The 24,260-nt window shown below is 36.5% G+C and overlaps 1 protein-coding gene across 6 annotated transcripts in view; it reads right to left on the bottom strand.

Moving 5' to 3' along the window:
• The window catches only part of INPP4B (inositol polyphosphate-4-phosphatase type II B), a 544,323-nt gene that overhangs the window by 114,463 nt on the left and 405,600 nt on the right, over nt 1-24,260 (bottom strand). For all 6 annotated transcript variants that reach the window (XM_054562864.1, XM_054562878.1, XM_054562860.1 and 3 more), the window contains 3 exons: nt 20,204-20,351; nt 3,955-4,085; nt 3,477-3,581 (listed from right to left, as the gene is read on the bottom strand). In XM_054562864.1, coding sequence (XP_054418839.1) covers nt 3,477-3,581; nt 3,955-4,085; nt 20,204-20,351 — 384 coding nt within the window. The remainder of the gene's footprint in view (nt 1-3,476; nt 3,582-3,954; nt 4,086-20,203; nt 20,352-24,260) is intronic.

Genomic DNA, 24,260 nt, shown 5'->3' with positions numbered 1-24,260 from the left:
TAAAATGTTGTCTGTAATTCAGCTAAACATTTAAATCACTAACTGTGGATCTTAAATAAACTTAACTGCAATGTAAAATCTGCTAAATGCATATTATATAAGCAGGGAGAAAACTTGATTGGCCACCACCTACAACTTTAAACTGCCTTATTTTGCAAATAAGTAAACCAAAGCTCAAAGTGGTTATTCACTTGGTGAAAGACAAAGAAGAGGTAAGGCCCTAAAAATTCGGTCATTTTTAATTTCTGTTCTAACACATAGTCAATTATTTAGTCTATAAAGCACCTACTTTATCTGAATTCCAACTTCAAATAACTTTTAGGATTACTATAAAACTATACAAATTTTTAAAACATAATTTAATGTTATTCATATTACATGTATACAATATACATACTAGTATACTGTAATTATATTATGCAATAGAATTCAGCACCTTCACATTAATTCTTGACTGTTAGGAGATCTCGTCTTTTCCCACATTTTCTCTTCAAAAGGGGGGACCAGTCTTTCTGAAAACTACATCAAAAATCCTCTAGTTTATGAGCTGTACCTTAGTTCTTGCCTTACTCCCTACTGCTTGATTTTTAATCACATATAAAAAATTCCTTCATATATCCTGTTATGTGTTAAATTGTGCCCCCAAAGAAAGGTGTCTTACAATCTGATCTTATTTGGAAGTAGGGTCCTGACAGGTGTAAGGAAGTTAAAATCAAGCTATTAGGGTGAGTCCTAATCCAATATAACTGGGGTCCTTTCAGGGGGAATTTGGACACAGAGACAGATAGACACACACAGACACAGATGATATAAGGACACACAGGGGGCCCTGGCTGGTGTGGCTCAGTGGATTGAATGCTGGCCTGCAAACCAATGGGTCACTGGTTCAATTCCCAGTCAGGGCACATGCCTGGGTTGCAGGCCACGCAAAATTCAACCAAATATTGATGTTTCTCTCCCTCTCTTCTCCTCTCTATAAATAAATAAATAAATAAATAAATAAATAAAATCTTTAAAAAAAAAGACACACAGGGGAATACCATGTGAAGACAGGAGATCAGTGTGGTGCATCAACAAATCAAAGAAAACCAAAGATTGCCAGCCAAAAAGAAAAAGGAAAGTAAATAAAAGAAAAAAAATAAAAAAGGAGCTAGGATGGGGCAAGAAAGATTTGCCTCATGTTCCAGAGGGAGCTTGGCTCTGCCGACACCTTGACTTCAGACCTCTGACTTCAAGGCTGTGAGACAACATGTTTCTGATGTTTCAGCCACCCAGTTGGGGGTGCTTTGTCATGACAGCCCTAGGAAACTGGTACCTATTCCAGACCAAACTGATTAGAAGAAATTTCATTTGCCTTTCTAAATTTTTCTTTAAGTTTCTAGTTTCCTTTCAAATTGGAAAAACAGAAACTAAAGGCATTAGGTTCATCCTAGCTCACTCTGGTCTATTTTCAGATAGTGTCTTGCAGAGGGAAAAAAAGAAAAACATAACGTAAAAGGTTCTGTCATTTTCAAGAAATAAATATGATAGAAAAGGCCTCTTGGATAATAGTTTCTCTTTGTTTGGTGGAAGTGTCTTAAGGATCATCACCAAATATTTGAATGCCTATTTAAGTATCAATTCCCATTGACTTGGCCCTGACAAACCACTTGCTTTGATGATACTTCTGTCTTCCATCCACGGCTGTAACCCCAGGCCACCCTTCCCTCCCATTTCATCATTCAATCAGTCAGTAAGTGTTTGCGTGTGATGATTTTTCCAAAATGCTCTGCCTCTATCAATCATCTTTCCTTTAAATCTGGCTGCTTCCTTCAATGTTATTACCTCTTAACTGACCACTTTAACAGCCAGGATAAAACTGACAGATCTATTTTCTTCCAGGGGGAATGACAGCCACGTGTGTCACGGAAACTCTGACTGTTCATTCTAGGTGTTTTACATACTCTATCTAGTTCACCGAATCCCAAAGAGTACAACACAGATTAGAAGGATTAACTAATAGGCTTAAGGTCCTATATAAACACTAGTGAAGCTGCAATTCTATTCCTTTTCACTCCAAAATATAAAAGTCTTTTACTATATCATAAAAGTCTCTTCCTATTGGCCATTAGAAAAAAGAATTATGTTGGTTATCAGATAGCTTTTAAGTACTTTAGCATCTTTATTATTTGTTGATACTCCGGTTTTGATGATTTTTTTTAAAACCATTATACATTATGTTCAAACCACTGATAGACATTCAGTAAGCAAAAGTTCCTATAAATGCCTCAGGCCAATCCATCTAATTTTTATTTCAGTTCTTTCATTTGACATAATCCCTGGTTAAAAGGCCCTAAGTCAAAATTTCAGATGGTAAGGGTTACCAAAGGTAATAAAATTATACATCAGAATGCTTACCAAAGGTAATAAAATTATACATCAGAATGCTCCTTATAACTATATTTAAACTGGCATATTAGCTGGCTGTGCATACATAATCAGTATTCCTAAATTTAGAAAAATGTTTAATTTTTCTGATCATAAAACTTCAGATGGTTCTAAAGCAGAAGAGAGATTTCATTTTAACACTTTAAGACTTTTAACCTATATATTGTGACAATGGCTACAAAACAGGGTGTGTTAGAATGCATCTTCAGATGGGACTGTGTATGGTTGTTCACATGTGCATTTACCACTCAAACAGAGAGACTTCCTGTGGGGGGAGGAGGGGGAGGAGCCAGAGGGCGTTCCTAAGGAGGATGCTGGGACAGCAGGCCTAGTATGGGACTTTGCTAATAAGTAGGGGCAGTCACACTAAATATGCATAAAGTTGATACAGCAATAAGTCTGAGGAAAAGTGAGGTGAGAAGAATATTAGGAAATATATATTATTGAGAAATACTAAGAAATCATGCAGAATGGCAATGAACACAATGCCTTATTGTTCCCTCTGGACTTTATTCAGGTATGTATATGAAAACCTATGCGTTTTTCCCTGGAAAATGTTTCTTGCAACTGAGTAGAGCAAAATACTCTCTGACCTTGTATCTGATAAACCACCTTCTTCTAGGGAAAGAGGTGATTCTGGGGAAAGTTCCACTGAGACAGAGAAACAGCTAGTGAGTTCAAACTTGGGCTTTGGTTTTTCAAGACAGGAACACAGTGAACAAGTCTTGTTTTTCTTTTTCTTTTTTTCTAATTCAAACAATAGCACAATTGCTAGCTATTAGCCATCACTGATACTACTTAAGGAAGCTAATATTCATTTTGCATATTCACCTGTAACTCAGTTCAGATGGTACACATACAAAGTATTGTTCAGAAACACAACAAAAATATAATAGCTGCTTTTGTAGTGTTCAGGGTTGTTATCCACTTCAACTGTTTCATTTTCATTTTTACATAAAAGCTTAAATTGCACATACTGCCAATAGTAGAGATTTTAAAGAAACACACTAACGTGATTTGCCCATTTTGAAAAGAATTCTATATACTACCTTTCAAGTGAGGGCTGTGTACGTGCATCCTCTGCAGATGTAGATTTATTGGAACAAATTCTAATGTTTTCTCTCCTTTGCTGCTGCTTGATTTGAAAGAGGACCCTAGGTGGAAAAAAGTAGAATATTATTAGTAAATAAATAATGAGTGTGTGTGTGCACACATAATGAAAAGTAAAATCAACATAGAAAACTGTTACAAAAGCTTCAGAAAGAAAAACATAGTTGTATAATTTGCTTTACTTCTCAGAAATTGAATTTCTTAAAAACTCTTACTTATGCTTATAGTAACACCATGAGGGCATTTTTCCTTTGTTATTTTTCATACAAAGATGACAGCGTTAGAAATAAATGATGCTTTAAAAAAAAATCTCAAACCTTCTATGTCCGTAACAGTATTTACTGTTGTTTTCACAGAACATATCCTCATACATGGAATGTAATCCAGGTTGGATATGTAAAGTTATTGCTTTCCCACCTGTTTCCTTGCTGAGTTCGGTCAGAATGTCTTGGTACATAGTCACCATTTGATCACAGTGAGTAAGGACATTTTTCCGTAGATTGTCCCAGTGTGGAGAAAGCTCACCAAGTTCTTTTAGTTCCTGGTTTCTGTTAAGAATGGAAAAGAGGATAAAATATTTATTTTACTCTTAAATCCGTAGGCACAAAGTGCTTAGTCAGGATTGTCAAACACATCAGAAATTTATTCACCGTCCCTTTTGGAAAAGCTCTATATGCTTTTTAGGGGGAAATAATCATTTTAACACAGAGAAAGATAGGAATAGTTTAGGCCACAGAAACATAAAAAGTTCTGTATGTAAAAGAGAAAAAATACAGGTTAAATTCACTGATAAAAATTTCACAAGGGTGGCAAAGACTCTCTTTAATGTACATAGAGGCCATTCAGTTAAAAAACAAACACTAAATCTCAACAGAAAACAACTAAGTTCTAGACTTCAACAATCCAAAATAAAATAATGGGGGAAGGATTACTGAACTATGTCTGAAGGAAACACAAGTTATTCAAATAATCCATATATAAGAGAAATGTAATTTTTTAAATCCTCAACAGAGGATATCTTTTTTATTGATTTTAGAGAGAAAGAATGGGAGAGACAGACAGACAGACAGACAGACAGAAACATCGATGTAAGAGAAAATATAGATTGTTTGCCTCCCATACGTGCCCTGACCAGGGATCAAATCTGCAACCTAGGCATGTGCCCTGCTGACCAGGAATCAAACCCGTAACTTTTTGGGGTACAGGATGACACTCCAACCAACTGAGCCACCTGGCCAGGGCTAGATGTAAATTTTTAAAAGCTCATAAATGGTATGGTCAGGTATGATTTTATTGGCCTCAGTTTCTCCCAAGAGGCCAATTTAAGTAAATACTGCATGTATTTTGTCCCTTCCTTATCAAAAGGAAAAGCTAATCACGTCATTTAGGTTCTAATTATTAACTTTTATCTAATTCTCTACCCTTTATCCAAGTTAATTTAAAGCATCAGAATGGCTTTTTAAATTATAATGATAAATGGTTTTAATATGCTGCTTTGTTAGATCTCTTATTCATTTCTGTAACCTTTTACCAACAACATTTTCATGAGGCTAATTTAACCAGCAATAATGAAACTTCTTTGCTATTTTGGCTTTGAAACATGTTAAATACCAAGGTAATAAATTCAGAAGATGTAGAATCTTTAATATCCTATTAAATGCAAGAGTAATGGATGGTGTACAAAATTGTGACTTGGTTTCAAATGTTTGTAGCTGCCTTTGTTTTGTTTTTGCGAGGTTGTTTTGCTGATCTGAGGTCTTCAAAATTTTTGTGAACAATAATTTCATTTTCAACTGTCCCATAGATTACCTGTCATCACACAACATTCATGGGAGAAGAAGCAATTAATCAACAGACAGTGATAGTAAATGTTCATGACCAAGGAGGGGGTAGGAGGGAAGGTTAAAGAACTGGGAAGGCACGTTCTCGGTTTGCACTCCAATGGCAGGCTATTTGAATTCAAGACAAAACGACAACCACCACCAACACAAACAAATAATTCCAAAAGCTTGAGATATCCAAGTCTAGAAGAGCTGGGGCAATCAGGTTAGACCTGAGGTGGATAGCAAATGTGACATGTCAATTTGATATGTCCTGTTTCAGGCTGTGGTTCTAACAGACACTTATGATAGAAACACCAGTTAGGTATTCCCACTTAATCCTAATAGATGCACCAATGGATGTTTAATACTAATAGGTTTATAGTTTATGTTGTCTCTGAATCCTTATCAGAAATAATAACTAAAAGGGAGGTGGTGAAAGAGTAACGAGAGGGTGATAGTGAAGACCCTTCCTACAGTGTGGCACCTGGTATGCTGACAACTCCTCGCTGCTTTAGAGAAGCCTGGCAAAGTGTGGTCAGACAAGTTTAGTGATCTGTGGGGAATGACTTGCAATATACCGGGATTGGTCTGTAAACTTTCATTTAAAATTTATCACACTCTTCCAATATGTCAAAATTGATACACAGGAATACATAGACAAATCTGGCCCTCACTGTTTAGTTGTTCTAGAAAACAGCATTGAAAAGGTACACATTCCGAAAAAGGCAAATAACCGACATAAGGTATCTTTGCATTCAACGCAGTTCAAATGTAAGGGGAAAAAGGTGTAATAAACAGAGTAGAGCAATGAAAGGTTGTAAAACAAAGTTGGGCAGAGTAAGAAAGCAGCTTTAAGTTTAAAAAATGCAAGAAGTTCATTACATTAACACATTAAGATAGAGAAAAGATAGTTGGGTGCATCAGAATGAGAACACTTTTCAACCAGGAAGCCTAGGGCTGTTTATATGATCTCATTTGTTACTTGGTGAACGGAAACTTTTCCGTTGAAGAGTCCTGCTTTATACTTCAACCCAGGTTCTCCAGAAGGCAGAGCCTGAGATCCGGCAAGCACAGGCGAGCCTGAGGGCGGTAAGAAGAGAAGTGTTGCAGGAAAAAAAAGGAGGAAGCGGACGTAAGGTGGTATGTTACTGAGCTGGGTAGAACTTCACAAGGAAGCATGGCTGCTGGCTGGGTCACTTGGAACAACTCTAGATAAGCCACATGGAATCTTTGCACCTTGGCGCAGCTCGCTAGATGGAGGAAGAGACATTTATATGCCACTCCCTTACCATCTGCTGTATTCCACAGGTAAAGATTCAGTCTATGGGACATTAAAGGCTTTCCAGTCTGGTTGCATAATCTGTCTCCTTTGGACAGTCCCTCAGGGAGCAATATTCAGTGGAGACAGGACTCTCCTGGGTCTGATCTGATAAAACACAGGTGCCAGAGTCACTCTGGATCTTTCCATGGTAGATGACATCGGAGGCATGCTAATGCCTGGTCTTAATCTTCAGAGAGACTGACACAGCTGGTGATGTTAGGAAATCAAGGGACAATGGTGACAACGTATGGGGTGCTCCACTGAATAAGTGATCAAATGGTAAAGCCATGTGAGGGTTAAGCCAGTATAGAAAAGCACATAAAAATAAAATTGGGCTTAAACTATCAAAATAGAACATAGTATACATACGAGAAAGCTTAACCTCTATTTAAAGCTTCTATTTAAAACACAGTTTGAAAGCCTTCTGATGATACATTCAAGGAAGGAATTCCAACATGGGGAAACCTTGCTCTGAGCCTGTGAGTGATGGGGACTTGTGTCATTCATATTTTTTGTCCTACCACAGCTCTTAGTCCATGGGAAATGTTTGCGATAAGTCTGTTGACTGAGCACATGAAAGGCCTGCTGGCAGATTATTGTTTTTAGGTTTTCCCAGTATTTGACATAAACTCAGAGTATGAAGAACAATGCTGAGCTCTCCCTTAGTTAAAATGAATAAGCACAATAAATAAATGAGCCATCACTGAGTCCTCTACCCTTGTATGATCTAGGTCTGTAACTCCGGATTAGTCAAGTCTTCTTTAGGAATAGAGAAAGATTTGAAAATATATCTTCCTATGGAATTTCTTACCACCATGGTCAATTTTATGTGTCAAGTTGACTGGATCACAAGGTGGGTGGCTTCAATTTCACGACGTGGTTGGATGACACCATAAAACTGACGAAAGCTCAACTCGATGTCAGGCGTCATAGTATTTTTCAATCCACAATTCAAACTGCCTGTCCTTTAACCCATACAGGAATAAAACCTCCATCTATAAATCAGAGCCTTTTTTTTAAGTGCCTTTTTGTAAATGACAATGTGGTTAACATTGCAATCCGTGAGCCACTACTCCACTGAAGAGCAGCTGGTCATTCACTCTGATTTCCATTTGACATTAGAGTAAGTGGATGTTGTGCTCCAGAAGTGGGTGCTGAAGACTCAAGGAGGCTTCAGGTTATAGGCAAAGACTATGAAGGGCAGCACAGCAGCTACAGGAGTTACTGTAATCACAGAATCTGTTTGTATTTGATAAATAGCTAAATCCAGTCATTTCATTTCAGGTAACTACATTAGAAAAAAAATTAGGAATCATAAGCATGTCTTATTCCATCATAAGTCTATTTGCTCTCCCCGATAAAGGCGATTTGGTGTTCACTTCTAAATAACATCTTATTTAACCTTCAAAATTTGTTTTAAAGTTATCAAACATGGACAACATCTATTTTTGTTAATACTGTGAAGCTCAGTGTTCCCCTTATGTCAAAAATGGCCGCATGTTATGAGAAGTTTCTCCTAAATCCACATATATTAATTACATGCTTTTTCATTGTGAGCAGCCATGGTTATTCCCAACTGCACCTGGAAGGAGGGTATAAGAAATAAGCACAGTAGAACGCTTGTCCCCTTTTTGTTATTCCTGCCCTTATTTTTAGAAATTGAAAACCTTTCTGGGCATTTTCCCTTCCACCTCCCGCCCCTGGATCTGGAGGGCAGATGGGACCGAGCTAAGCTTCGCAAGCAGGTGGAATCCAGGAGGCCCCACGAAGCGCTCGGCAGTGGCGCTTCCTGGGGGCCACAGTAAGACTTCCCTGGTAATCAAGATTACTTTCGTATGGAATGCATGTCTCTATTCATTTTCTAACCACTCCTCAGAGATAATTCTTACAGAGCTAGACTAACTAAAATTAAAAGTTCAGTTGTGCCAGGCACATTTCAAGTGCTCAACAGCCACAGAGGTATGACATCAGACAGTGCAATTTACATCACAAAAATTTCTATTGAACAACATTGCTCCCAGGGTGTCTAACACAAGGACTGCATGTGGCCCAGGATGGCTATGAATGTGGCCCAACACAAAATCGTAAATTTACTTAAAACCTTTTTTTTTCCTCATCAGTTTTTGTCAGTGTTTGTGTATTTAATGTGTGGCCCAAGACAACTCTTCTGCCAGTGTGGACCAGAGACACCAAAAGGTTGGAGGCTGCTGCTAGACAAAGGAGAGAAATATAACTGAGAAGTAAAGTGACTTGTTTAATGCCATATTGCCAGTAAGTGGCAGAATCAAGACTTATACTCAGGTCTTGTGATTGTAAACCATGTTCTCATTTTTACTTTAATGCCTGGTGAGTATGGTTTCTTCTAAGAGAGTATCTCTGAAAAGGAGGACAAGGCTGGAATCTTCTACCTGAGGGACTCATCTGAATGTAACTCCCACCCAGGCCATCACAGAGCTGGTTCAAATATCTGGCTCAGGCGTATACTTACAGATCGCCTTGGCTCCCTAACTGCTGGAAGTTCAAACAACAAAAAATTCTTATTTATTTTTTATTCACTTAACAACAAAAAAATGGACAAGTTCCTCCTTTTCCATGGCCTGGAAGACCCTAACTAATCTGAAGCCTTTCATTCCAAAGCCATGGTCTCAGCTCCATGCAGCAGCTTGGTGGGAGAGGAGATGCCCAGTCTGCTTCTCCACCCACTTGGAATTTGGGGCACCACATAGTGAATGTGCTTATGAGGAGTGCTCAGGCAGTGAGCTAAAGATTAAAATAAATTATAGACCTCTTTGTCTGAAACACTATCTACTGTCAGCTAAGATGAAAAACAACACCAAAAACAGTTTTGATATATTGAGTGTCTAGGCTGTACAGGATTTTCTACCTAAATGGTGCCAGTGGTTTCCACATACAAAAGGCCTATGTGCATATGCACCAGGGGTTTCCATCATTTTGTCAAGAGCTCACAACAACCATGTGTGTTTATTACTTAAGCTCTTCTTTACAATTGAGGAAACGGAGGAGCAAGGCAGTTAGGAGAAACTGTTCCATTCACATAGCTATTTAAGTGGAGCTGGGGGAGCCGAGTTCCAAACCCAGGGCTGCACTTACACACACACAGAGACAAGACCCTATATTTGTAAGTGTTAGAATCTTGTGATTGCTCATTTAATTGCTACACTATCCCTGTAGGACAAAGAGTAATGTTATTACCTAAGAAGTGAAAAGAAAAACTGGAAACAGAGATTATGTAATTTTTTGAACATTATTCAGGAAATACCAAATGGCAGGTTTTGAACTCAGGTCAAGAACGATTCCAGTTCTGTGCTTTTATCATTACAACACACTCTCCCCTATTCATTTCATTTGAAATGAAGAATATTGGCACAATAAACAAAAATGTGCTTCTGAATGAGTTTTCCCTTATCTGTTCCTGTGGGGATATTGAAATACCCAAGCAGCAAAATCAAACACAGATTACTATAGCCAGCTTGGTGATGCTAAGCACTCGACAGGACCTCTCATTAAATGAGACCAAGAATCCATAATGATGAACCTAATGGCACACGACATCTGCCTTCAATAGTAGGAGTTGGTAGGGCAAAGGCACTTTTCATGATAAATAACATACCACACAGTATTCCAACTGCGCAACAACATTGCATGGAGAAAAATGAACAAAGAAATAACACTAATCAGGTACAAATCAAAAGTAGAGTCGTGAGGGGCTATTTTTATGCATCTTCTTTAGATCTATAGGACTTAAGACTTTTTCTCAGAGAGAGCGTGCAAGAAAGAGAAAGGAACACAAAGCCAACCAAAGTGGAAGAGACATAACACTTTAAAAACATATGTGAGGTTCATCAGTTTGAAGTTTATTTGATATACAGGAAATCTAAATAGAATAGCTGGCTGCCCATACTTTCCCGCTAATCAATGTTTCTTTAAGGTCAGTAACGATTTTCAGTGTGCCTTTATTTTATCCCCATATGCAAGTGATGGTAAGGACATCTTAAAATGCACGTTTCAGCTGTGACAAAATATACAAGGCAGAGGATAAGGCTGGAGAAGTAGGTGGACAGGAGGTCCTGCTGCCTCGTAATCCACGTGAAAGGTAAATCTTGTCCGGTGATAAATCCGTTTTGAAAAGAGAATGTGAATTATATTCCAGAAGGCCAAACCATGTTCAATGGACAGGCCGGGTCACTATGTTGCAAAATCCTACTGTATAGCTTTTGGTACAAGGAGGATGTTTTTGAAATAGAATTTATCTGAGTATATTCTAGTTCTAGGTTGTAATTCTTAATATATACTTTTATCATTTTAAAAAAGGCATTCTTATATTATTATCAGTTTGAAATAAAATAAACCTTTTTTAAAGATGGTCACAAAATGCTTTAAGGTAAGGTACACGGTCAGAAAATTATTTATCTTCTGCATTTCTCTCACTACATACAGTGCTTAGAAAACCAAGTTGACAGCATATGATACTATTTAAGTAAACATGTAGAACATGTCTCTGAAACATACATTTCTGTGTAGCAACTAGGTTTTCAACCTGAGATTTTAAAATATCTTACTGACCATCTTTTTCACTGATAAGAATATAATATGTTCAAGAAGTAGATTGATATGTAGTTATATAGACACACTAGTCATAGATATATAATATAGCTCTGAAAATATAGAATATAGAGTATTTGAAATATACAGTGTTCAACAAAAAAGTGTTTGCTTTCATTAATATAAAATATTTTATCTCCATGAATTTAGTACACATAACAATGTTTACAAACACCAATATCTAAGACAAAGTATTTACATTTTCTTAGAGAAGTGGTAATAAAATTTTTAAAGTTTATATGTCCCAAACCCTATTTCATTTTTCCTATTTTAGTATTTTGTTTCTGATTATTTTGATTTTTTTATTTACAAGATTTTTTTCTCTGCATGACACACACGTATATTTATGTTTTATATAAAAGCTAAGAAAGTGTTCAAGTTAATAGTTATAAAATATTCTTGTCTTTCTTCTCAACTCCTAACAGTACTGTCAGAAAGTTTTTCTCTTTCCCCATCCCTGAGATCATGAAGAAAAATATTTATAGGAAAGAAATGAAAAAGAAAAAAAGAGAAAACTACATGATACAAATCAAACTAATGTTTTCCTGGGGAGTTCTATGGATCACAAGGATCATTTTTCCTGAAATACTTCATTTAAAAAAAAAAACTTTTTGTACCATTTAGGTTTTCAAATATCACTTTATGGTGTAGAAATGTTATGCCTTTTTGATAAAGCCAAACACTAGGCGGCCACCAGAGTCTCCCATCTAAGCACATATGTGTGCACACCATGATTTAATGCTGTATTTGTGGGTGTCATGGAGCATCAATTCTATGGGTACAGTCATCTTGCCTAGTAACTAACATATTTCAATGTAGACTGAGCACAGTGAAACTTTGAAGTAGTGCCAAATCTGAAGAAAACACTCAACACAAACAAAATATGTGGCAACACTAAAGCAAACTGTAAAAATTTTATAGGCAGTAGTTCTGCAAAAACCTACATAACTTGTCCTCACACAACCCAAGCTAAAGGACTGTAAAGCTTGAAGCATTATAAATACAGGCAAAGACACACATAAACACACACACATGCATGTCCCTTCTATGTATTTAGGATCTTTGAGCTGTCTTCAACAGGCCACTCTCTTTCCCTTCCATGATAATAACTCCCTAATAAACCAGTTGCTATTCCCCCCAACCTTCAAGTATTCCAGATAAAAGAACTGGTCTGCTTTTCAATGTCGGATCCCTCATGTATCATGACTGTGGAGCAATTCAGTAATCTTTTCAGAAGCAAGTCTTACACTGAGTACTTTACAAACAGAACCTCCCCCTCTTCCTGTCTAACACATAATTCCACAATAGTATAGTTCTCAAAAGCTGAAATATCAAGGCTGTCTCCAGAAAGCACCCCCCACCCTGGAAATCTGCATTTTAAAAACATTTTCAGTCAGAGTGAGTGAGTCTGTAATGTGAGGCATGAATTCTAAGGAAGCCAGGCCATTGCCTGAGAAGACACTAGTAGACTGTTGTACTATCACAGGCCAGAAACAACAGTGATTGTGATTGGAGTAGACAAAATGAAAGTGTAAAAAATAAATGGGTTTGAGAGAAAGTGTAGGGTTGGAGGGAGGTTGAGGTAAGTAAAATACTTCCTGGGATTTGAATCGGACTAGGGTTCAAAGAAGCTGAAGAAAGGTCTTGAGAGTGAAGCTCTGCCCAGGCTAGAGAGTCCACCCAACCAAGGAGAATGTTTCAAAGTCCTTTTGCAAGACAATATCCCCTTATTGCATTCTTAATTTAATTTATTATATTATACTATGCCATGTTAATTTTCTATTATAATTAATTTTATATTATATTAATTTGTTTTTATTTTCAATATAATTCTTAAGTTACTATCTCAGTTGGATGGCATATAACTTCAAGCTGATTTTTCAAGAAAGTTTTGTGGGTGACATTTTCTAAGCTCCTGCATATTTAAGTATGTTGTTTCCATTGCTTTCATTCATAAAAGATTCATAACCTGACCCTATATAATAAGATGGGTTCACAGCCTTTTGCTCTCAAAAATCAGTAAATGTTATGCCATGGGCTTCTGCATTGAAGTGTAAAGTTATCCTGATTTTAGCATGTAAAAGAAAAAAAAAACAATGGCCTAAGTGTTCACTGTTTTTCTTTAAAGCTTTTGCACTAATTGTTCTTCCCCCAAGAATACTTAAAATTATTTGGTAGTTTCCAGCTTTGTGCCCTGAATATCTAACTGCGTCTTTCTCATCATTTTAAACTATTTTCACCTTTTTTTAGCATTTGGGAAGAGTTTATCGTGTTTGTCTTCTACATTACTGAGATGATTTCTCAGTGTCAAATCCTTTCTGCTGACTCTGTGGATTTCATTTGGCTGCTGCAATTTAAAATTTCCTCTTTACCTACATTAGCCTTTTCTTCTTAGCACATTCACTAAAAAATGAGCATTCTTTTTTTAAATTTATTTTTTATTTTTTTAATTTTTAAATCATGTTCACTCTTAAATTGGTCTCAATTTTTCCCCCTTTATCCCCTCTACCCATTCCACCCCCACTCCCACAGTCAATTCCCACTCTGTTGTCCATGTCCATGGGTCATTCATACCTGTTCTTTGTCTAGTCCCTTCCCCTTCTTTCCACCATTGTCCTCCTTCCCCACCCTCTCTGGTCACTTTCAGTCTGTTCCATGTTTCCATGCCTGTGGTTTATTTTGTTCATTACTTTATTTTTTGAATAGATTCCACATATAGGTGAGATCATATGGTATATATCTTTCACCAACTTATTTCACTTAGGACAATATTCTCCTGACCCATCTATGTTGTCACAACAGGTAGGAGTTCCATTTTTCTTTCTTTCTTTCTCTCTTTCTTTCTTTCTCTCTCTCTTTCTTTCTTTCTTAAATGCAGATTGATTTTATTTATTTTTAATGTCAAAGTCAATTATAAAATATTAAAAATTTTAAAACCTTTATAAAGTCTCAGGAGTTAAAACAATACGACACCAGCACAAAAATAATCAAGTAGATCAATGAAATAAAATGAGCATTCTAGGAACAAATGCATATATCTGTCTTATAATGTAATATATGATTAAATTGATATTTCAAATTAATGGGGAAAATAAAGCTTATTCACCAAATACAGTGCATGGACCACTATTACTTAAAATAAAACAAATGTAGATCCCTGTTTCACACATTATACAAGAAAAATTCAGATGAGTTAAAAATCAATATGTAGAATCTAAGGAGTATTAGGAGAAAATACAAACTAATATTTTTCTTACCCTGAAGTAACATATTCAAACCCAGAAGCTATAAAGCAAATTATTGACAATATGACTATATTAAACATTTAAGACTATATAGTAATATACCTATAAAAAAATTAAAGGACAAGTAATAGAATGGAAAAGTATTTGCAGCACATCTAAAAAAGGGTTAATAGTTGGGTATTTTTTAGGGAAAAAAATTCTACAAATCTTTAATCAATAAATGGATAAAGAATACCAAAAAGTCATTTAAAGCTTTTTTAAAATAATAGAAATAAGCAAGAAATAGACAAAAACAGGTTTAGTGTCAACAAATAATAAAGGAACAATTAACATAACACATCATTGTCACAAGCAGATAAATATACATTAAAAAATATTGGTAATATCAAGTATTGGCAACTGTGAAAGGAACTGGGTATTCATAGAAACTTTTTCTTCATCTTAAAGCAGTCCCGTTAGCATGTTTTGCAGTGCTGGTTTGGTGGAGGTATAATCTTTAGCCTTCTTTTGTCTGGGAAACTCCTTATTTCACCTTCCATTTTAATTGAGAACCTTGCTGGGTAGAGCAGTCTTGGTTGAAGGCCTTTGCTTTTCATGACTTGGAATATTTCTTGCTATTCCCTTCTGGATTGCAGTCTTTCTGTTGAGAAGTCAGCTGCTAGCTGTATCAGGGCTCCCTTATATGTTACTACCTCTTTCTCCCTTGTTGCCTTTAGGATCCTCTGTTTGTCTTTGATATGTGCCATTTTAATGATGATGTGTCTTGGAGTGGGCCTCACTGGGTTCCTCTTGAATGAGGACCCTCTGTGCTTCCTGGACTTGTGTGACTTTTTCTCTCCTCCAATTAGGGAAGTTTTCCATCTTTACTTTTTCAAACAGGTTCTCTATCCCTTCCCCATCCTCTTCTCCTTCTGGTATCCATATTATACGGATATTATTACATTTCAGGTTTTCCTGCATTTCCCTAAACATCTCTTCAATCTTTTTGAGTCTTTTTTCATTTTCTTGCTATTTCTGGAAGCTTTTTTCTACCTTGTTATCCAGCTTGCTTATTCAATGCTTGGCTTCATCTATCCTCTTTTTGATTCCGTCTACTGTGTTCTTCAATTCAGAAATTGTATTCTTCATTTCCTCTTACCTCTTATTGATAGTTTCTATGTCCTTTTTCATGCTGATATAGTTTGCAGTAAGTTCCTAGTAGTTTTTGGTAATTCTCTCTGAGCTCACTGAGCTCATTGAGCTTCCTTAGAACCGTTGTTTTGAACTCAATATCTGATAGTTTACTTGCCTCTGTTTCATGTAGTTCTCTTTGTAGGGATGCCTCCTTTCCCTTCGAGTGGGGGGTATTTCTTTGTCTTCCCATTATTTGTGAGACTCTTCTTTTTTGCTTCTGCTTCTGCAATTGATCCATTTGATTTCCTGACTTTGTGCTGTGAATTTCTATGATAGGAGACGGCTGTTTTTTCTTTCTGGACCTGCCTCTGATGATGTCAGATGTTGTCCCTGTCTGACATTAGGCAGTCTGTTTGAGACTTCCAGGAATCTACTGTCTGTGGCTGTCTCCTTCAGCTGTTAATCTAGGCACTCTGCATTCAGCAGGAGGCTTAGGCAGCACAGGGAGGGGCAGAATCCCACCTGGGGTCAGGGCTACTGGGTCCTCTGATGCTGCTGCTGCTCAGGGGTAGTGATCTCTGCCTGAGCAAGATGGCTGCTGCCATATGGGGGATGAGTCAGCACCGAGCTCCCACCAGCTACTCTCTCAGTTCTCTCCCCAAAGCTTCCTTCCCCAGTCTCTCCTCAGGCACCCCTAGCCCACTCTGCCTCCGCCTTTGCTGGAGTCCAGGGTAAGTGGCTGCAAATAAAAATTTATGCGTTAGCTCTTTAAACAGGTCTTTGCGTCTTCAGGCACCTGTTTCTGGCAGAGCAACCCTGCTGCTTTTCACAGCTGGCTGTTTTCTGTGTACCTTTTGGGCTCTGGCACTCTGGGCTGGAGGTCCCCATTTTTGGTTCTGTTCCCACTCAGGGGGATCCAACCAGCCCTTTTAATATCCTTCTGGTGCTGCCACCTTCTTGAGCCTCTACAGCACTCCTTACCAGTTAGGTTGTGCTAAAGCTGATTCTTCTCTCTCTGAGGTTATAAGGCTCCTCTCTCGCTATTGTTCAGTTGTTTTTTCCAGGTGATTTCTCCACAATTTAAGGGTAATTCCAGGTTGGTCCTGGGAGGAGGTCAGTGTGACTTCCACTCACTACTCCACCATCTTGATTCCTGAGCATTCTTTTCTTATTGGTTTTCTGATCCCTTTTCATAACAAACACACCTTCTTATATTCTACTGCGATGGCTAGTCAATTTTCCTGTATTTTTTTCTATTTTCCTTTGGAATTCAGCATGATTTTTTTCTCCTTTTTAAATTAAGTTTTAAAGATTCATTGTTAAAATTTTTAAGCACATTCTAATAATGGGAGATTTACACAGAAAAGTAGTTGGAGAAAGAAACCAAAATATATAAGGAACAGTTTGGTCATCACAGCATCTGATGAATTTTGAGAATCTGTCAAGTTTTTATATAGTTTAGTTTTGTAGTATGAAAATGGGATTTTCTTCTCTGAGCAATTCCCGGTGTACAAGGATGACAGTTTCCTTGCAAGAGAACTTTATGATCTGGGGGTGCTGCCCCCTAGCCCCTTTCTTGTGTTTGCATATTTATTTTTCTTGCTACAAATGAATAGCAAAAAGAGATACAGAGAAAGGCAAGGGAACAAGATGAGTAGAAGACACTTGGTGAGTTAAAAAGGAATACAATAATAATCATAGAGGCTATGTCTACTAAAATTCAATGGCTTAGTGGTCATTTTCTCCTTATTTCCTGATTGTCAATTCCCCCTGGGATGGGTAGCCAGTGAACGGAAGACAGAGAGGTATGAGTGGGAGTGGGAACGCAGGTAGGAGTTGGTAAGCACTGGGGGGGCCGCAGAAGTAGCGGAAGGTCACCTGCTGGGCCTTTATGGGTGTCTAACCTGATGACAAAGGACAGACTGGGGCAGCAGTGGGGGTCCTGAACTTCACTATCTTTCTCACTAGTTTGCTGTATTTTTAGATGAAAGAGCATTAGTGGTCCATCAACTAATGTTTTCAACCCCAAAATATTACCCTAATGATCAGTCATTATGTTATATATAGTATTATGTTAATAATAGAATCCAGTGTTTTGTGAAGGCTCATCATTTTCCACTGTGTGTCTTTATGGATGTCTTAGTGAGAATTCAGAACTGGCTAAGTTAGATGCAGTTTCAAGTCTATTTTATAAGGTGAGGTTTATTCTTAACTTCTTAAATCTGCTTTGTCAGGCAACTCCTCTTCTCTTGTTCTCAGCTGAAATGAAGGTGCTAGGTTTTCCTTGATACCTCTAACTCTGCTTGTCTGCTGTGAGTCTTTCCTTATTCTATGAGCCCTGGGAAGAACAATTATCCTCTCCATCCCTTCTGTATAAAATGTGACTTTTACATGACTCTAGTTGGTGTCTGATAGTCTAGAATACAGCGATGTTGAGAACGACAATTCTTTATGACTTTGATGATCCAAATTCCATGCCCCTTTACTCTAACAGATAAGCTTGCTTACCCTTCCTGGGATTTGTTTTGCCCATATACTTCTCTTCAAATGAGCTCTAGGTAAGGGCAGTATTGAATAATTTGCCTCATATTAATTCATTCTTGCAGCCTGCTCCTATAAGCAGCCTGCTTAGGTTCCTGTACATTTTACAGCTTCTCTGGGCCTTAATCAGTAACGGTTGTCCGATTTCTGTGGCTTGATCCTCCTCGCTCTGCTACTCTTCAAATACCCCCCTTCTTGTCCCCCTTTCAATCCTTATTTCCCTAGATCCACATTGTTTTCTCGTGATCCAGTTTGCTGTCTGATTCTCCCTAAAATCCAGCACCTGTTTTCTTTTTCTTTTCCGACTGCTTGAATATGTCATATCTGTGCAGTCATTCCTACTCGTACAAATACAGCCATGCACCACTTAATGACAGGGATGCATTCTGAGAAATGTGTCATTAAGTGATTTGGTCATTGTGTGAACATCGTAGCATGTATTTACACAAACCTGGGTGGCATAGCCTGCTACACACCCAGGCTATATGGCCTAGCCCATTGCCCCTGGGCTACAGGCCCAGACAGCACAGTCCTGCACACAACAACATGAGATTAAATCAAGCACAAGAAAACGATGCAATCGAGAGACTCGGTGAACAAGAGATGTATGAGGTTGCTTCTGGCATAATGTGGCATACTGTTTTACAGCAAAAAAAAAAAAATTTTAATAAGTAGGAAGGGTACACTCTAAAATAAAAATTAAAAGTATAGTATAATAAATACATTAACTAGTAGCATAGTCACTTATTATCATTATTAAATATTATAGACTATACGGGATTTTTCCATGCTGTCCTTTTTTACAGGACTGCCAAGGCCGAGCATTTGTTTATACCAGCGTCATCACAAACATGGGAGAAACGCCTTGTGCTGGCGTGACATTCTGACTGCTGTGACATCACCAGGCAATAGGAGGTTTTCAGCTCCATTATAATCTTATGGGGGCCCAGGTGTATATGAGGTCCCTCCCTGGCCGACATGTGTGGAGGCTCATGATGATAGTGTCAATACCGCCAGGTCTGCCCTGCCTTGTCCACGGTGCACTCACTGGTTTAGGTCAATATCATATCTCCGGAGACTGCAGAGTCTACCAAAGGGATATGATACTCTTACAGTGACTTGATGTACTAATGTGCGCATGTGGCAGAAATCCAAATTTTGGACATTTCACACACTGCTGTTATTTTAGCAATTTTTAAAAAATGTTAACTATTAAAAATACTTGCTAATTTTCTGAGATTTAGGGCCTTGCTAGTGTTTAGTATAACATAACATTCAGCATTTTTAAAGTCAGTAGAGGTATAATGGCAGAGAAATTGATTAGCCACAGCTCAGAAACATTCTCATCATCAAGCAGCTCTCACATCCTCCTGTTTTATGATAGCAATGGATTTAATTTTGTTGTACAAAAATACTGTCCACTCACGTTGCATACTTTATCAATCATCTCAGAGTTTTTAGATGAAAAAATATGTGAGAGTCTTATTACAGATGAGTAGTCCAAAGAAGAGTCAGGTTGGAATTTCTCACAGGGCAGTAACCAAAAACAGATGAGGCAAAGACAGAGGGAGTATTAGCGAGGTCAGAGCTCAGGTTATTGGCTAGGCTTCAAGCTATTTAACAGAAATATAGTGCAAACCACAAAGGAGAGTCACACATGTTATTAAAGTTTTTCTTGTAGTCTTATTTAAAAAGTAAAAAATAGCAGGTGAAATTAATAATGTTCTTATTTAATCCCAATTGTGAAATCAGTCTTTTTTTGTTTGTTTGTTTCTTTGGGTGCCAGGAACTCAAAATCTGGCGCATACTTAACACTTACATAACATCTCAAATTAGACTCACTCCATTTTAAGTGATTAATAGCCACACACGCTAATCGCCACCACACTGCACAGTGCAGGTCTAGGATTTTATGTTATCACCATACTTTCAGAAAAAGTGGTTTATAGAAAAATATTAATAACTAATGTGAGAGATGATCTTAAATTATTTTCTCTTACCTACACAGATCTTCCTTTATGTGAAGAGAGATCAGTTCCTTAGGAACATGAAAAGACAGTACACTCTCCGACATCTGCTCCCGGATTCGCATCCACTTGTTGTCAGATGTGGGGAATCTATATAATTTACACACCGGGTTCTTTAACACTGAGGAAGGAAAAAGAAAAAAAGCTTAATGTTAAATTATAAAGATATGCACATTAGATGAAGATCAATGAACAAAGTCTTTGATCAGGGTACCATCTAATTGTTTATTTAATCAAAATTTTGTTTCTTTCATCATAATCCATTAGTGTATTTGAATTTCTAAGAATTTTGCTCTTACCTCTTATTTTTTCAGTAACTTCTAGGACATATAATCTTTATTAAATTTTAAAAAACAAATCAAAAGGTAATTCATAAATATGACTACTGTTGTGCTCCAATTTATCACCTATTAATTCCTTTCTCTTCTAAGAAGTTCCTTAAAGCATATGCATTTATAAATATAGATGAAAAAAATACATGTATTTTTACATAATGCACACTTTAAAAAATATGGTTCTGAATTTCTTCCGATCACTCTGAGTCAATTTTATGCACTTATATAGTAGGTGACAAGTGATAATTTTTCAGAGGTTTTAAATGACCCTACTCCTAAATATTATTTACTTCTTAAGTATCAGGAAAGCTTATTCCCTGGCTTACCATCTATTAAAATTCAAACACCATACATACTTTAGTGGAAATGAGTTAATAACACACTTTCCTGAAACCGCATGTTATCAGAAGCAAGACAAGGAGATGATGAACAAACCATATATTCGGGGTGGGCGGGCAGTGATTAGGGAGGAAGTGACAGAATCATGCCACCGAGGACTTTAAAGATTTAAAGAAAATGTGCAGGGTCAGATATTAAGACAATACTTGACCTATTTTTGTGTGAGGCCAGCACTCCCTCTACGTTCCCCAGCCATACATTTCAGGGCAGAATTTTATTTCCATTGCCGTTAGGCAATGAATGTCTTTGTTATACTCATACATAAAAGCTCAACATGCAATAAAATATTAGGTCAATCCCCAGTCAGTTATCTATGATTATGTATCTCTAATTTGCCAATAAAGCTGATCAGAAACATAATTTGATATGGAAGTGAATGAAAGGCTGTAAACAAGACCGAGGGTGGTATGTGGACCAAGTCTCCTCGATGTATAGGGTAAAATGCCTTCCAAAATTGTAGGGTTCTATAACACCATATGCCATTCACTACTTGGGTAAACATATAATATTTTTCTGAACATTAAAATGAGGATTTGTTCATTCATTTCTCTGCAACAATTCATTGTCAGAGGAACAGTTTTTGGAAATTATCACTATCAGTATTGATACTACCTTGGAAATCTTGATTTCAAATACCCTATTCTATAATGACCAGATTTGAAGCTTCCAGGACATTTACCTACCACCTACTAAGAATTCGCCAGAGTGTTTACTTTTCAAAAGTGCCAATAGAAGCCAGAAAACAGTAGAATATTTCTAATCTATTCAGAGACAATACTTAAAATCTAAAGTTGTATGACCAAATTAAAAATTGCATGACCATATTTAACATAATATAGCCTGTAAGTTTTATCAATTAGATTATATCACAGATCCATATATAAAGTTAATTATATTTAGTTTCTTTTTATTGAAATATAATTGATATATAACATTAATTTCAGGCATACAATGAAATGATTCAACATTTGAATATATTGATATGATCATCACAGTAAGTCCAGTTAACATCCATCACTATTCATAGTTACACATTTTTCCCCCTCATAATGAGAACTTTTAAAATGTACTCAGCAACTTTCAAACATGCAATATAGTACTATTAATTATAGTCACCATGATGTATACTATATCTTCATGGCTTATTTATTTTATAATTGGATATTTGTACCCCTTTAATCCATCACTCCCACCCCCTGCCTCTGTCAACCACCAATCTGTTCTTTGTATCTACAAGTTCTCTTTTTTTCTTGTTTATTTTATTTCTGGGTTTGTTTTTTGCTTTAGATTCCACTTGTAAGTGAGACCACATGGTATTTGTTTTTCTCTGTCTGGCTTATTTCACTTAGCATAATGGCCTCAAGGTCCATCCATTTTGTTACAAGTGGCAAGACCGTCCTTCTTTTCAATAACTTGATAATATTTCATTGTATGTATGTACCACATCTTCTTTATCCATTCAATCATTTATGGATACATGGGTTGTTTCCATGTATTGCCTATTAAAAAGAATACTACAATCAACATGGGGATGCAGATATCTTTTACAATTAGTATTTTCATTTTCTTTGGATAAATATCCAGAAGTGGAATTGCTGAATCATATGGTAGTTCTATTTTTAATTTTTTTTGAGAAAACTCCAAACTATTTTCTATAAAGTCTGTACCAATTTACATTCCTACCAATAGTAGTGATTTTGATTTATGTTTCCCTGATGCTTAGTGATGCCTAGTATGATTTGATGCACCTGTTGGCCATCTGCATGTTTTACTCTATTTTTAAAAATGTTTGTTAAGATCTTCTATGCACTTTTTATTGGTTTGTTTCTTTCTTTTGTTATTGATTTGTACAAGTTCTTTATATACTTTGGATATTAGACCTATATTTTCTTTCATCTGAAATATAAAAACTTACAGCAAGTCAGTGATAAACTACAATATTTCATTCATTTTTAATGTGACAATGCTTCAAAATACAAGAATTTTACTACAACATTTCCCGTCATATCTCTAAAGCTGGAAAAGAAAAAGAATATGTATTGGATTCACTATAGCATCTGTCAGATTAAACTACTCACAAGGTATTTTGAATTATAATATAGAAAACATGGCCAGATATATAAATGTATCCTTTTATAGTAAGACAAAAACTCAATCTCCAAAATGTCCAAATATTTTCTTACTAAGCTAAATAAATATTCAACTACTTGGTTTATCTATATTCAGTATATGTGCTGTCTTGTTTACCTATTTTTAAGACTATACAGAATCATTGTATCTTTCAAACCATGGTTAAAAATATTTGGATTTTTCTTGCCTTTTATAAATCAAAAATTATATTTAGGAAATTTATATTTTGAATTAATTTACAAATTATAAAATTCTTTATTTTCTGTTATTACAAAACTAGTCCTTCAACTTTTAACTTTTTTTGTTTTAATGCTCTTCATTGCATTCTAAATATAAACCTTTGTTGAAATAGCTTAAGCAGAGATCATAGAAATCAAGAGCAGTTTAATTAATGATCTCCAGAGTTCTCCTTTGATCACCCAGCACGTGACATCCAAGGAATCTATGGGAACACAGCTATTTTTACTGGAAGTGCACATGGTGAATAATTTAAAATATCAGACATAAAAGAACTCCAGTAATGTCTCCTATCTAACTTGTATAATTCTGACCTTTTGAAACACAGAGGTCTTCAAATACTAGTACTAAATTTTATATATTTATCAAGATATCAATGTAAATATAGTGTGGTCCTCTTTAAACCCAGTTTGATCCAGCAGGACACCTACTATTTGTCACTGAACACCTACTATGTATAAAGTAATAACACCGCTCTGTATCCTAAAATACTATAGAATGGCGTATGACTTAAAAGATAAAAATACTATGGCCTGACTTTTAACTCCTATGCACATTTGTTGCACTGGTTACAAATATGACCAGATAAGATGTTCTCAATTCAAAATTCTTCTTGGGTTGATAGTGGGGAGATTTTGTCATCATGACATTAAAAAAGAAAAGGTATGATATTCCTGCATCAAATATTGAACAATGGGCCATAAATGATTAATGTTTTTGTCATTTTTTAATGCTTCTTCCCTACAGCAGAGATAAAATTCTGACAGGTCTGCACATACACCTCAGCTGTGTAAATGAGGCTGTCACGTTCCGTTGCAGCCTTCCACGGATGCCGCGAGTGATCTCCAGAGATCCCCAGACAAGAAAAAGCTGATGGAGTTCATCACCACCAAACCAGTATTACATGCAATGTTAAAGGGTCTTCTTTA

This window comes from Pteronotus mesoamericanus, unplaced genomic scaffold (assembly GCF_021234165.1).
Source record: "Pteronotus mesoamericanus isolate MK-2021 breed Mesoamerican mustached bat unplaced genomic scaffold, CSHL_Meso_final contig_163, whole genome shotgun sequence".
Taxonomy (NCBI): Eukaryota; Metazoa; Chordata; class Mammalia; order Chiroptera; family Mormoopidae; genus Pteronotus; species Pteronotus mesoamericanus.
This window is presented reverse-complemented; position numbering and strand designations above follow the sequence as displayed.